The sequence below is a fragment of the Lagenorhynchus albirostris genome, chromosome 12, assembly GCF_949774975.1.
Source record: "Lagenorhynchus albirostris chromosome 12, mLagAlb1.1, whole genome shotgun sequence".
In the NCBI taxonomy this organism is placed as follows: domain Eukaryota; kingdom Metazoa; phylum Chordata; class Mammalia; order Artiodactyla; family Delphinidae; genus Lagenorhynchus; species Lagenorhynchus albirostris.
In genome coordinates this window covers 87,719,229-87,734,766 of record NC_083106.1, presented here as the reverse complement: position 1 = coordinate 87,734,766, position 15,538 = coordinate 87,719,229, and the positions used below count along the sequence as shown (strand labels likewise).

Here is a 15,538-nt window from a genome sequence, read left to right as displayed (position 1 = left end):
TTTTGCTACTGAACTGAGTTATGAATTCTGAACAGTGGTGACTAGTGTTATGCAATGTCTGTTAAAATATAAAATACTAAATCTATCTTAACCCGATTGATGTGAATTTTCTTTCCTTTATGTCCCTTGTTTAATCCAGTTTATTAAAAAATTCATTCATATGTATTCTTCAAAAACACTGTTAAACCAAAATTTGTAACACTATGTATTTAATACTTCTGATGTAAATTTGAAAATAGAGTTACACTGCTTAAGAAAATAATTTACATTTTGATAAAAAAGAAAGCTGTTTTAAAATATTGTTATTAATTTAAATATGACTAGTTCTAAGAATCTTAGCAGTGGAGTAAACTTTAATTGAATCCTTAATCTTTTCCTGGGACTTAGAGGAAATCTGAAAGCTGTGGGTGTAGATGCAAACTCCTTACACATTTGTTTAAGTTTTACAACGTTTTCACACGAGTGATATCAGTTTGTCAGTTTGTGCAATGGTATTTGCCGTAGTGTGTGATATGAGGTATTTTCTTGAAGTATGCTAACAGCTACGTAAGAAAAATCTACATTGTACAATCTGCCATCATGGTGCAGGGGATCAGATACTTTTTGAATTACGTAATCTGAAAGCTTTTCTTCAAGTAAATATTTACTTCCTTCAGGTTTTTTCTTAACAGTTGGTTCTTAGCTCTGGAGTCCCCTGTAAGCCTGTTAGGATTTAAACATATGAAATCTTAAAAATATGAAAGACATCACATTCAGTAAAGTTCTTTTATGCAGTATCTTTCATATAGTCATGGGTTGGCTATTGTGACGGTGTCTGTCCCTGGGAAGACTTAATACAACTTTGCAAAGATGTTGTAATGACTTCACCATACATGCTTCTCCATCGTGTCTTGGCTTTTATACAAAATGTGTATTTAGCTACCTTAGATGGTAAGTTTCTAGAACACAAGGCTGTCATTTATTCTCTTTGCAGGAGGTAATACGTGAATCATTAAACATTTGTAAATTAGATTTCAAAATTTCATCTTCATTTATTACAAGTTTCTATACAGCAGCTCCTCGTTCTTTTAAAAATGTTTTTCTCTCCTTTCCTTCCCATTTTTAAATACCTCCAGATATTATTTAAGAAAGTGCTAAAAGGAGAAGTAACCCCTGATCACCTTATAAGAATGAGTCCAGAAGAACTAGCTTCTAAAGAGTTAGCTGCTTGGAGACGAAGAGAAAATAGACATGTAAGATTATCTGTAAATATGTGTTTGTCTCTATCAAAATATCTACAAATATGTGTTTGTCTATATCAAAACATATTTTTTAGCCATAGAGAAAAACGCTATACACAGATGTAGTAATTCACCTCAGAGTGCACAGCAACAGACTTTTTGTTCTGTGTTTTTTTGTTACTGATCCTCCATTAGCCTATTCTTAAATTTTTTGTTGTTGATTTTTCCTGATCTCTTCTGCTTTTTTCTCATTTCCTCCAGTTATCAACTTACATAATTACCTTATATTTTGTAAATCAGAAGGATGGGAAAATAAGTGTATCTTTTCTTACATTTGCACGTTTCAAAAGCATAGTTTGAAGGTTTTATGAATATTGGTAATTTGTGGAGCCAGGTTAAGTCAGAATGAAAATTTTATAAGTTTATAGTCCTTTAATATTCATTTTCAAATGCCAAAAGATTTCAAGAACAAGGGTTTTTTTCGTTAACAATTTATTGATAAAATGTGACCCTGAAGTATCACGTATGAGTGTTTATATACACAGAAATACCTTGTGTATAGTTAAGTAGTGCTGTCCCAGACCTAACTGATGTGTTATATAACGTATGTAGTACGCGCACTGTATTGCATTTTTTTTAACATCTTTATTGGAGTATAATTGCTTTACAATGGTGTGTTAGTTTCTGCTGTATAACAAAGTGAATCAGCTATACATACACATATGTCCCCATATGTCCTCCCTCTTGCGTCTCCCTCCCACCCTCCCTATCCCACCCATCTAGGTGGTCACAGAGCACCGAGCGATCTCCTTGTGTGATGTGGCTGCTTCCCACTAGCTATCTGTTTTACATTTGCTAGTGTATATATGTCCGTGACACTCTCTCACTTCGTCCCAGCTTCCCCTTCCCCTTCCCTGTGTCCTCAAGTCCATTCTCTACATCTGCATTCCATTCCTGTCGTGCCCCTAGGTTCTTCAGAACCATTCTTTTTTTTTTTTAGATTCCATATATATGTGTTAGCGAATGGTATTTATGTTTTTCTCTTTCTGACTTACTTCACTCTGTATGACAGACTCTAGGTCCATCCACCTCACTACAAATAACTCTATTTCATTTCTTTTATTGGCTGAGTAATATTTCATTGTATATATGTGCCACATCTTCTTTATCCATTCATCTGTCTTTGGACACTTAGGTTGCTTCCATGTTCTGGCTATTGTAAATAGAGCTGCAGTGAACATTGTGGTATGTTACTCTTTTTAAATTACGGTTTACTCAGGGTATATGCCCAGTAGTGGTCGTATGGTATTTCTATTTTTAGTTTTTTAAGGAACCTCCATACTGTTCTCCATAGTGGCTGTATCAATTTACATTCCCACCAGGAGTGCAAGAGGGTTCCCTTTTCCCCATACCTTCTCCAGCATTTATCATTTGTAGATTTTTTGATGATGGCCATTCTGACAGGTGTGGAGTGATACCTCATTGTAGTTTTGATTTGCATTTCTCTAATGATTAGTGATGTTGAGCATTCTTTCATGTGCTTGTTGGCGTTCTGTATATCTTCTTTGGAGAAATGTCAGTTTAGGTCTTTGGTCCATTTTTGGATTGGGTTGTTTGTTTTTTTGATATTGACCTACATGAGCTGTTTGTATATTTTGGAGATTAATTCTTTGTCAGTTGCTTCGTTTGTAAATATTTTCTCCCATTATGAGGGTTGTCTTTGCATCTTGTTATGGTTTCCTTTGCTGTGCAAAAGCTTTATGTTTCATTACATCCCATTTGTTTATTTTTGTTTTTATTTCCATTTCTCTAGGAGGTGGGTCACAAAGGATTTTGCTGTGATGTATGTCAGAGTGTTCTGCCTGTTTTCCTCTAAGAGTTTGATAGTTTCTGGCCTTACATTTAGGTCTTTAATCCATTTTGAGTTTATTTTTGTGTACGGTGTTAGGAAGTGTTCTAATTTTACTCTTTAACATATAGCTGTCTGGTTTTCCCAGCACCACTTATTGAAGAGGCTGTCTTTTCTCTGTTGTATATTCTTGCTTCCTTTATCAAAGATAAGGTGACCATATGTGCGTGGGTTTATCTCTGGGCTTTCTATCTTGTTCCATTGATCTATATTTCTGTTTTAGTGCCAGTACCATTTTGTCTTGATTACTTTGTAGTATAGTCTGAAGTCAGGGAGCCTGATTCGTCCAGCTCGATTTTCCTTTTTCAAGATTGCTTTGGCTATTCGGGGTCTTTTGTGTTTCCATACAAATTGTGAAATTTTTGTTTTTAGTTCTGTGAAAAATGCCATTGGTAGTTTGATAGGGATTGCATTGAAACTGTAGATTGTTTTGGTAGTATAGTCATTTTCACAGTGTTGATTCTTCCAATCCAAGAATATGGTATATCTCTCCATCTGTTTGTATCATCTTTAATTTCTTTCATCAGTGTCTTATAGTTTTCTGCATACAGGTCTTTTGTCTCCTTAGGGTGGTTTGTTCCTAGGTATTATTCCTTTTGTTGCAGTGGTACATGGGAGTGTTTTCTTAATTTCTCTTTCAGATTTTTCATCATCAGTGTACAGGAATGCAAGAGATTTCTGTGCATTAATTTTGTATCCTGCTACTTTACCAGATTCATGGATTGGCTCTCGTAGTTTTCTGGTAGCATCTTTGGGATTGTCTATGTATAGTATCATGCCATCTGCAAACAGTGACAGTTTTACATCTTCTTTTCCATTTGGATTCCTTTTATTTCTTTTGCTTCTCTGATTGGTGTGGCTAAAACTTCCAAAACCATGTTGACTGATAGTGGTGAGAGTGGGCAGCCTTGTCTTGTTCCTGATCTTAGTGGAAATGGTTTCAGTTTTTCACCATTGAGGACGATGTTGGCTGTGGGTTAGTCATATATGGCCCTTAATAAGGGCCATATATGTAATACATAGAGGTAAGTTCCCTCTATGCCTACTTTCTAGAGGGTTTTAATCATAAGTGGGTGTTGAATTTTGTCAAAAGCTTTCTCTGCATCTATTGAGATGATCATATGGTTTTTCTTCAGTTTGTCAATATGGTGTATCACATTGATTGATTTGCATATATTGAAGAATCTTTGCATTCCTGTGATAAAACCCATTTGATCATGGTGTCTGATCTTTTTCATGTGCTGCTGGATTCTGTTAGCTAGTATTTTGTTGAGGACTTTTGCATCTATGTTCATCAGTGATATTGGTCGGTAGGTTTCTTTTTTGTCACATCTTTGTCTGGTTTTGGTATCAGGGTGACGGTGGCCTCATAGAATGAGTTTGGGAGTGTTCCTTCCTCTGCTGTATTTTGGAAGAGTTTGAGAGGGATAGGTGATAGCTCTTGTATAAATGTTTGATGGAATTTGCCTGTGAATCCATCTGGTCCTGGGCCTTTGTTGGAAGATATTTAATCACAGTTTCAATTTCAGTGCTTGTGATTGGTCTGGTTCTGTTTTCTATTTCTTCCTGGTTCAGTCTTGGATGGTTGTGCTTTTCTAAGAATTGGTTCATTTCTTACAGGGTATCCATTTTATTGGTATATAGTTGCTTGTAGTAATCTCTCATGATCCTTGGTATTTTTGCTGTGTCAGTTGTTACTTCTTTTTCATTTCTAATTCTGTTGATGTGAGTCTTCTCCGTTTTTTTCTTGATGAGTCTGGCTAGTGGTTTATCAGTTTTGTTTATCTTCTCAAAGAACCAGCTTTTAGTTTTATTGATCTTTGCCATTGTTTCCTTCATTTCTTGTTCATTTATATCTGATCTGATTATGATTTCTTTCCTTCTAACTTTGGGGTTTTTTTCATCGTATTTCTCTGATTGCTTTAGGTGTAAGGTTAGGTTGTTTATTTGAGTTGTTTCTTGTTTCTTGAGGTAGGACTGTATTGCTATAAACTTCCCTCTTAGAACTGCTTTTGCTGCATCCGTAGGTTTTGGGTCATCGTGTTTTCATTTTCATTTGTTTCTAGGTATTTTTTGATTTCCTCTGAGTTCTTAAGTGATCTCTTGGTTATTAAGTAGGGTATTGTTTAGCCTCCATGTGTTTGTATTTTTCACAGATTTTTTTTCTGTAATTGATATCTAGTCACATAGCGTTGTGGTCGAATGGATACCTGATACGATTTCAATTTTCTTAAATTTACCAATGCTTGATTTGTGACCCAAGATATGATCTATCCTGGAGAATGTTCCATGATCACTTGAGAAGAAAGTGTATTCTGTTGTTTTTGGATGGAGTGTCCTATAAATATCAATTAAGTCCATCTTGTTTAATGTATTATTTAAAGCTTGTTTTTCCTTTTTTTATTTTCATTTTGGATGATCTGTCCATTGATGAAAGTGGGGTGTTAAAGTCCCCTACTATGATTGTGTTACTGTCAGTTTCCCATTTTATTGTTGTTAGCATTTGCCTTATGTATTGAGGTGTTCCTGTGTTGGGTGCATAAATATGGACAATTGTTATATCTTCTTGGATTGATCACTTGATTATTATGTAGTGTCCTTCTTTGTCTCTTGTAATAGTCCTTATTTTAAGGTTTATTTTGTCTGATATGAGAATTGCTACTGCAGCTTTCTTTTGATTTCCATTTGCATGGAATACTATTTTCCATGACCTCACTTTCAGTCTGAATGTGCCTGTGGGTCTGAAGTGGGTCTCTTGTAGACAGTATATATACAGGTCTCATTTTTGTATCCATTCAGGCAGTGTATGTCTTTTAGTTGGAGTATTTAATCCATTTACATTTAAGGTAGTTATTGATATGTGTGTTCCTATTAACCATTTTTTAAATAGTTTTGGGTTTGTTATTGTAGGTGTTTTCCTTCTCTTGTGTTTTCTGCCTAGAGAAGTTCCTTTAGCATTTATTATAAAGCTGGTTTGGTGGTGCTGAATTCTCTTAGCTTTTGCTTGTCTGTAAAGGTTTTAATTTCTCCATTGAATCTGAATGAGATCCTTGCTGGGTAGAGTAATCTTTGGTTGTGGGTTTTTCTCTTTCATCACTTTAAATATGTCCTGCCTTTCTCTTCTGGTTTTCAGAGTTTCTGCTGAAAAATCACCTGTTAACCTTATGTGGATTCTCCTGTATGTTATTTGTTGCTTTTCCCTTGCTCCTCTTAATATTTTTTCCTTATATTTAATTTTTGATAGTTTGATTAATATGTGTCTTGGCGTGTTTCTCCTTGGATTTATCCTGTATGGGACTCTCTGCACTTTCTGATCTTGATTATTTTCTTTCCCATATTAGGGAAGTTTTCAACTGTAATCTGTTCAGGTATTTTCTTGGTCCCTGTTTTTTTTCTCTTCTTCTGGAACCTCTGTAAGTTGAATGTTTGTGCGTTTAATGTTGTCCCAGAGGTCTCAGAGTGTCCTCAATTCTTTTCATTCTTTTTTCTTTATTCTGCTCTGTAGTTGTTATTTACACTATTTTATCTTTCAGGTCACTTATCTGTTCTTCTGCCTCAGTTATTCTGCTATTGATTCCTTCTAGAGGATTTTTTATTTCATTTATTGTGGTGTTCATCATTGTTTGTTTACTCTTTAGTTCTTCTAGATCCTTGTTAAACGTTTCTTGTATTTTCTCCATCCTATTTCCAAGATTTTGGATCATCTTTACTATCATTATTCTGAATTCTTTTTCAGGTAGACTGCCTATTTCCTCTTCATGTGTTAGGTCTGGTGGGTTTTTATCTTGCTCCTTCATGTGCTGTGTGTTTTTCTGTCTTCTCATTTTGCTTATCTTACTGTGTTTGGGGTATCCTTTTTGCGGACTGCAGGTTCGTAGCTCCCGTTGTTTTTGGTGTCTGTCCCCAGTGGTTAAGGTTGGTTCTGTGGCTTGTGTAGGCTTCCTGGTGGAGGGTATCAGTGTGTATGTTCTGGTGGGTGGGGCTGGACCTTGTCTTTCTCGTGGACCGGACTGCGTCTGGTGGTGTGTTTGGGGTGTCTGTGAACTTCATATGACTTCAGGCAGCCTCTCTGCTAATGGGTGGGGTTTTCTTCCTGTCTTGCTAGTTGTTTGGCGTAGGGTGTCCAGCACTGTAGCTTGCTGGTCATTGAGTGCAGCTGGGTCTTAGCGTTGATTTGGAGATCTCTAGGAGACCTTTCACTGTTCGATATTACCTGGGGCTGGGAGGGCTGTGGTGGACCAGTGTCCTGAACTCACCTCTCCCACCTCCGAGGCACAAGCCTGACACCCAGCTGGAGCACCAAGAACCTGTCAGCCACACGGCTCAGTAGAAAAGGGAGAAAAATAAAGAAACAAAGAAAAATAAAGTAATTAAAGTAAAAAATATATTATTAAAGATAAAAAAATAATAAAGTAAAAAACGAAAGAGAGAGCAACCATATGTTAAAACAAATCCATCAATGATAACAAGCATTAAGAACTTTATTAAAAAAAAAAGACAGACAGAACCCTAGGACAAATGGTAAAAGCGAAGGTATATAGACAAAATCACACAAAGAAGCATACACATAGACCCTCACAAAGGAGAAAAGGGAAAAATATATATATATAAAAAAAGAAAGGAAGAGAGCAACCAAATCAGTAACTCTACCAATGATAATAAGCTCTAAATAGTAAACTAAGGTAAACATAAAAGCAGTAACACATTAGATGCAGAAAGCCAACCCCAAGTCTACAGTTGCTCCCAAAGTCCACCGCCTCAATTTTGGGGTGATTCGTTGTCTAATCAGGTATTCCACAGATGCACGGTACATCAAGTTGATTGTGGGGATTTAATCTGCTGCTCCTGAGGCTGCTGGGAGAGATTTCCCTTTCTCTTCTTTGTTCGCACAGCTCCCGGGGCTCAGCTTTGTATCTGGCCCCTCCTCTGTGTGTAGGTCACCTGAGGGCATCTGTTCTTCACTCAGACAGGAGGGGGTTAAATTAACAGCTGATTAGGGGGCTCTGGCTCACTCAGGACGTGGGGAGGGAGGGGTACGGATGTGGGGTGAGCCTGCGGCGGCAGCGGCCGGCATGACGTTGCACCAGCCTGAGGTGCACCGTGCGTTCTCCTGGGGTAGTTGTCCCTGGATCATAGGACCCTGGCAGTGGCGGGCTGCACAGGCTCCCGGAAGGGGGGTGTGGATAGTGACCTGTGCTCGCACACAGGCTTCTTGTGGCGGCGGCAGCAGCCTTAGCGTCTCATGCCCGTTTCTGGTCTCTGCACTGATAGCTGCGGCCTGCGCCCATCTGTGAAGCTTGTTTAGGTGGTGCTCTGTATCCCCTCTCGTGCACCCCAAAATAATGTTCTCTGGCCTCTTAGGCAGGACCATACCTTTTCCCGAAGCCGGAGCCTCAGCTCCCAGCCCTGCCAACCCCGGCGGGTGAGCACACAAGCCTCACGGGCTGGTGAGCGCCAGTCAGCACTGATCCTCTGTGTGGGAATCTCTCCGCTTTTCCCTCTGCATCCCTGTTGCTGTGCTCTCCTCCGCGGCTCCGAAGCTTCCCCCTCTGCCACCCGCAGTCTCCGCCCATGAAGGAGCTTCCTAGTGTGTGGAAACTTTCCTGCTTCACAGCTCCCTCCGACTGGTGCAGGTCCTGTCCCTATTCTTTTGTCTCTGATTTTTCTTTTTTCTTTTGTGCTCCCCAGGTACGTGGGGAGTTTCTTGCCTTTTGGGAGGTCTGAGGTCTTCTGCTAGCATTCAGTAGGTGTTCTGTAGGGTTTGTTCCACGTTTAGATGTATTTCTGATGTATTTGTGAGGAGGAAGGTGATCTCCCCTTCTTATTCCTGCACCATCTTGAAGCTGTCTCCTCTATTTCTTTTTTTTTTTTCCCCTGGGAAGTGATCTTCCCCTTTGTAATTAGTGTGAGTATCAACACTGGCCTTTTTTTTCTTACATCTTATTTGGAGTATAATTGCTTTACAATGGTGTGTTAGTTTCTGCTTTATAACAAAGTGAATCAGTTATACATATACATTTGTTCCCATATCTCCTCCCTCTTGCTTCTCCCTCCCTCCCACCCTCCCTATCCCACCCATCCAGGTGGTCACAAAGCACCCAGTTGATCTCCCTCTGCTATGTGGCTGCTTCCCACTAGCTATCTATTTTACGTTTAGTCGTGTATATATGTCCATGCCACTCTCTCGCTTTGTCACAGCTTACCCTTTCCCCTACCCATATCCTTAAGTCTATTCTCCAGTAGGTCTGTGTCTTTATTCCCGTCTTACCCCTAGTTTCTTCATATTTTTTTTTCTTAGATTCCATATAGATGTGTTAGCATATGGTATTTGTCTTTCTCTTTCTGACTTACTTCGCTCTGTATGACAGACTATGGGTCCAACCACCTCACTACAAATAACTTGATTTCGTTTCTTTTTACGGCTGAGTAATATTCCATTGTATATATGTGCCACATCTTCTTTATCCATTCATCTGATGACGGACACTTAGGTTGTTTCCATCTCTGGGCTATTGTAAATAGAGCTGCAATGAACATTTTGGAACATGACGCTTTTTGAATTATGGTTTTCTCAGGGCATATGCCCAGTAGTGGGATTGCTGGGTCATATGGTAGTTCTATTTTTAGTTTTTTCAGGAACCTCCATACTGTTCTGCATAGTGGCTGTACCAATTCATATTCCCAGGAGCAGTGGAAGAGTGTTCCCTTTTCTCCACACCCTCTCCAGCATTTATTGTTTCTAGATTTTTTTTTTTTGCGGTACACGGGCCTCTCACTGCTGCGGCCTCTCCTGTTGCAGAGCACAGGCTCCGGACGCGCAGGCTCAGTGGCCATGGCTCACAGGCCCAGCCGCTCCGCAGCATGTGGGATCCTCCCAGACCGGGGCACGAACCTGTGTCCCCTGCATCAGCAGGCAGACTCTCAACCACTGTGTCACCAGGGAAGCCCTGTTTCTAGATTTTTTGATGATGGCCATTCTGACTGGTGTGAGATGATATCTCATTGTAGTTTTGATTTGCATTTCTCTAATGATTACTGATGTTGAGCATTCTTTCATGTGTTTGTTGGCAATCTGTATATCTTTTTTGGAGAAATGTCTATTTAGGTCTTCGGCCCATTTTTGGAGTGGGTTGTTTGTTTTTTTGTTATTGAGCTTCATGACCTGCTTATAAATTTTGGAGATTAATCCTTTGTCAGTTGCTTCATTTGCAAATTTTTTTTCCATTCTGAGCATTGTCTTTTGGTCTTGTTTATGGTTTCCTTTGCTCTGCAAAAGCTTTTAAGTTTCATTAGGTCCCACTTGTTTATTTTTATTTCCATTTCTCTAGGAGGTGGGTCAAAAAGGACCTTGCTGTGGTTTATGTCATAGAGTGTTCTGCCTTTGTTTACCTCTAAGAGAGTTTGATAGTTTCTGGCCTTACATTTAGGTATTTAATCCATTTTGAGCTTATTTTTGTGTATGGTGTTAGGGAGTGATCTAATCTCATACTTTTACACGTACCTGTCCAGTTTTCCCAGCACCACTTATTGAAGAGGCTGTCCTTCCTCCACTGTACATTCCTGCCTCCTTTATCAAAGATAAGGTGATGCTATGTGCGTGGGTTTATCTCTGGGCTTTCTATCCTGTTCCATTGATCTATATTTCTGTTTTTGTGTCAGTACCATACTGTCTTGGTTAGTGTAGCTTTGTAGTATAGTCTGAAGTCAGGGAGCCTGATTCCTCCAGCTCCGTTTTTCGTTCTCAAGATTGCTTTGGCTATTTGGAGTCTTTTGTGTTTCAATACATATTGTGAAATTTTTTTTCTAGTTCTGTGGAAAATGCCAGTGGTAGTTTGATAGGGATTGCATTGAATGTATAGATTGCTTTGGGTAGTAGAGTCATTTTCACAATGTTGATTCTTCCAATCCAAGAACATGGTATATCTCTCCATCTATTTGTATCATCTTTAATTTCCTTCATCACTGTCTTAATTTTCTGCATACACGTCTTTTGTCTCCTTAAGTTGGTTTATTTCTAGATATTTTATTCTTTTTGTTGCAATGGTAAATGGGAGTGTTTTCTTGATTACACTTTCAGATTTTTCATCATTAGTGTATAGGAATGCCAGAGATTTCTGTGCATTAATTGTGTATCCTGCAACTTTACCAAATTCATTGATTAGCTCTAGTAGTTTTCTGGTAGCATCTTTAGGATTCTCTATGTATAGTATCATGTCATCTGCAAACAGTGATAGCTTTGCTTCTTCTTTTCCGACTTGTATTCCTTTTATTTCCTTTTCTTCTCTGATTGCTGTGGCTAAAAATTCCAAAACTATGTTGAGTAAGAGTGGTGAGAGTGGGCAACCTTGTCTTGTTCCTGATCTTAGTGGAAATGCTTTCTTTCAGTTTTTCACCATTGAGGACGATGTTGGCTGTGGGTTAGTCATATATGGCCTTTATTATGTTGAGGAAAGTTCCCTCTATGCCTACTTTCTAGAGGGTTTTTATCATAAATGGGTGTTGAATTTTGTCGAAAGCTTTCTCTGCATCTATTGAGATGATCATATGGTTTTTCTCCTTCAATTTGTTAATATGGTGTATCACGTTGATTGATTTGCGTATATTGAAGATTCCTTGCATTCCTGGAGTAAACCCCACTTGATCATGGTGTATGATCCTTTTAATGTGCTGTTGGATTATGTTTGCTAGTATTTTGCTGAGGATTTTTGCATCTATGTTCGTCAGTGATAGTGGCCTGTAGTTTTCTTTCTTTGTGACATCCTTTTCTGGTTTTGGTATCAGGGTGATGGTGGCCTCCTAGAATGAGTTTGGGAGTGTTTCTCCCTCTGCTATATTTTGGAAGAGTTTGAGAAGGATAGGTGTTAGCTCCTTTCTAAGTGTTTGATAAAATTCGCCTGTGAAGCCATCTGGTCCTGGGCTTTTGTTTGTTGGAAGATTTTTAATCACAGTTTCAATTTCAGTGCTTGTGATTGGTCTGTTCGTATTTTCTATTTCTTCCTGATTCAGTCTTGGCAGGTTGTGCCTTTCTAAGAATTTGTCCATTTCTTCCAGTTTGTCCATTTTATTGGCATAGAGTTGCTTGTAGTAATCTCTCATCCTCTCTTCTATTTCTGCAGTGTCAGCTGTTACTTCTCCTTTTTCATTTCTAATTCTGTTGATTTGAGTCTTCTCCCTTTTTTTTTGATGAGTGTGGCTAATAGTTTATCAATTTTGTTTATCTTCTCAAAGAACCAGCTTGTAGTTTTATTTATCTTTCCTATCGTTTCCTTCATTTCTTTTTCATTTATTTCTGATCTGATCTTTATGATTTATTTCCTTCTGCTAACTTAGGGGTTTTGTTGTTCTTCTTTCTCTAATTGCTTTAGGTGCAAGGTTAGGTTGTTTATTCGAGAGGTTTCCTGTTTCTTAAGGTAGGATTGTATTGCTATAAACTTCCTCATAGACCTGCTTTTGCTGCATCCCATAGGTTTTGGGTCATCAGGTCTCCATTGTCATTTGTTTCTAGGTATTTTTTGATTTCCTCTTTGATTTCTTCAGTGATCACTTCGTTATTAAGTCGTGTATTGTTTAGCCTCCATGTATGTGTTTTTTTTACAGATCTCTTCCTGTAATTGATATCTAGTATCATAGCGTTGTGGTCGGAAAAGATACTTGATACAATTTCAATTTTCTTAAATTTACCGATGCTTGACTTGTGACCCAAGATGTGATCTATCCTGGAGAGTGTTCCATGAGCACTTGAGAAAAATGTGTATTCTGTTGTTTTTGGGTGGAATGTATTCTAAATATCAATTAAGTCCATCTTGTTTAATGTATCATTTAAAGCTTGTGTGTCCTTATTTAATTTCATTTTGGATATCTGTCCATTGGTGAAAGTGGGATGTTAAGGTCCCCTACTATGAATGTGTTACTGTCGATTTCCCCTTTTATTGCTGTTAGTATTTGCCTTATGTATTGAGGTGCTCCTATGCTGTGTGCATAAATATTTACAATTGTTATATCTTTTTCTTGGATCGATCCCTTGATCATTATGTAGTGTCCTTCTTTGTCTCTTCTAATAGTCTTTATTTTAAAGTCTATTTTGTCTGATATGAGAATTGCTACTCCAGCTTTCTTTTGGTTTCCATTTGCATGGAATACCTTTTTCCATCCCCTTACTTTCAGTCTGTGTGTTCTCTAGGTCTAAAGTGGGTCTCTTATAGACAGCATATATATGGGTCTTGTTTTTGTATCCATTCAGCCAGTCTGTGTCTTTTGGTGGGAGCATTTAATCCATTTACATTTACGGTAATTATCAATATGTATGTTCCTATTACCATTTTCTTAATTGTTTTGGGTTTTTTATTGTGGGTCTTTTCCTTCTCTTGTGTTTCTTGCCTAGATGAGTTCCTTTAGTATTTGTTGTAAAGCTGGTTTGGTGGTGCTGAACTCTCTCAGCTTTTGCTTGTCTGTAAACATTTTAATTTCTCCATCAAATCTGAATGAGATCCTTGCTGGGTAGAGTAATCTTGGTTGTAGGTTTTTCCTCTTCATCACTTTAAATACGTCCTGCCAGTCCCTTCTGGCTTGCAGAGTTTCTGCTGAAAGATCAGCTGTTAACCTTATGGGGATTCCCTTGTGTGTTATTTGTTGTTTTTCCCTTGCTGCTTTTAATATGTTTTCTTTGTATTTAATTTTTGATAGTTTGATTAATATGTGTCTTGGCGTGTTTCTCCTTGGATTTATCCTGTATGGGACTCTCTGTGCTTCCTGGACTTGATTAACTATTTCCTTTCTCTTATTAGGGAAGTTTTCAACTATAATCTCTTCAAATATGTTCTCAGTCCCTTTCTTTTTCTCTTCTTCTTCTGGAACCCCTATAATTCGAAAGTTGGTGCGTTTAATGTTGTCCCAGAGGTCTCTGAGACTGTCCTCATTTCTTTTCATTCTTTTTTCTTTTTTCTGCTCTGCAGTAGTTATTTCTACTATTTTATCTTCCAGGTCACTTATCCGTTCTTCTGCCGCAGTTATTCTGCTATTGATCCCATCTAGATTATTTTTAATTTTATTTATTGTGTTCACTGTTGCTTGTTTCATCTTTAGTTCTTCTAGGTCCTTGTTAAATGTTTCTTGCATTTTCTCTATTCCATTTCCAAGATTTGGGGTCATCTTTACTATCATTATTCTGAATTATTTTTCAGGTAGACTGCCTATTTCCTCTTCATTTGTTACATCTGGTGGGTTTTTATCTTGCTCCTTCATCTGCGGTATGTTTTTCTGTCTTCTCATTTTGCTTATCTTACTGTGTTTGGGGTCTCCTTTTTGCAGGCTGCAGGTTCATAGTTCCCTTTTTTTTTGGTGTCTGTCCCCAGTGGCTAAGGTTGGTTCTGTGGGTTGTGTGGGCTTCCTGGTGTAGGGGACTAGTGCCTGTGTTCTGGTGGATGAGGCTGGATTTTGTCTTTCTGGTGGGCAGGTCCACATCTGGTGGTGTGTTTTGGGGTGTCTGTGGACTTATTATGATTTTAGGCAGCCTCTCTGCTAATGGGTGGGGTTGTGTTCCTGTCTTGCTAGTTGTTTGGCATACGGTGTCCAGCACTGTGGCTTGCTGGTCGTTGAGTGAACCTGGGTGCTGGTGTTGAGATGGAGATCTCTGGGAGATTTTCGCCGTTTGATATTATGTGGAGCTGGGAGGTCTCTTGTGGACCAGTGTCCTGAAGTTGGCTCTCCCACCTCAGAGGCACAGCACTGACTCCTGGCTGCAGCACCAAGAGCCTTTCATCCACACAGCTCAGAATTGAAAGGGAGAAAAGGTAAAAATAAAGGAAGAAAGAAAAGAAGAGGATAAAATAAAATAAAATGAAGTAAGGTAAAATAAAATAAGGTTATTAAAATAAAAAATAATTATTAAGAAAAAAAAATCTTTTTAAGAAAAAAAGAAACAGATGGATAGAACCCTAGGACAAATGGTGAAAGCAAAGCTATACAGACAAAAATCTCACACAGAAGCATACACATACACACTCACAAAAAGGAAAAGGGGAAAAAATAATAAATCTTGCTCTCAAAGTCCACCTCCTCAATTTGGGATGATGCGTTGTCTCTTCATATATTCCACTGATGCAGGGTACATCAAGTTGATTGTGGAGCTTTCATCCGCTGCTCCTCTGGCTGCTGGGAGAGGTTTCCCTTTCTCTTCTTTGTTCGCACAGCTCCCGTGTTCAGCTTCGGATCTGGCCCCGCCTCTGCGTGTAGGTCGCTGGAGGGCGTCTGTGTTTTGCTCAGACAGGGCAGGGTTAAAGGAGCCGCTGATTCGGGGGCTCTGGCTCACTCAGGCTGTGGGGAGGGAGGGGCACGGAGTGCAGGGCGAGCTTGATGCGGCAGAGGTGGGCGTGACTTTGCACCATCCTGAGGCATGCCTTGTGTTCTTCCG

General features: G+C 38.8%; 1 protein-coding gene across 1 annotated transcript in view; it reads left to right on the top strand.

Annotated features, from left to right (window-relative positions):
• The window catches only part of PHF3 (PHD finger protein 3), a 103,416-nt gene that overhangs the window by 75,065 nt on the left and 12,813 nt on the right, over positions 1–15,538 (top strand). The window contains exon 9 of the mRNA XM_060167274.1: positions 1,116–1,232. Within this exon, the coding sequence (XP_060023257.1) occupies positions 1,116–1,232 (117 nt within the window). The remainder of the gene's footprint in view (positions 1–1,115; positions 1,233–15,538) is intronic.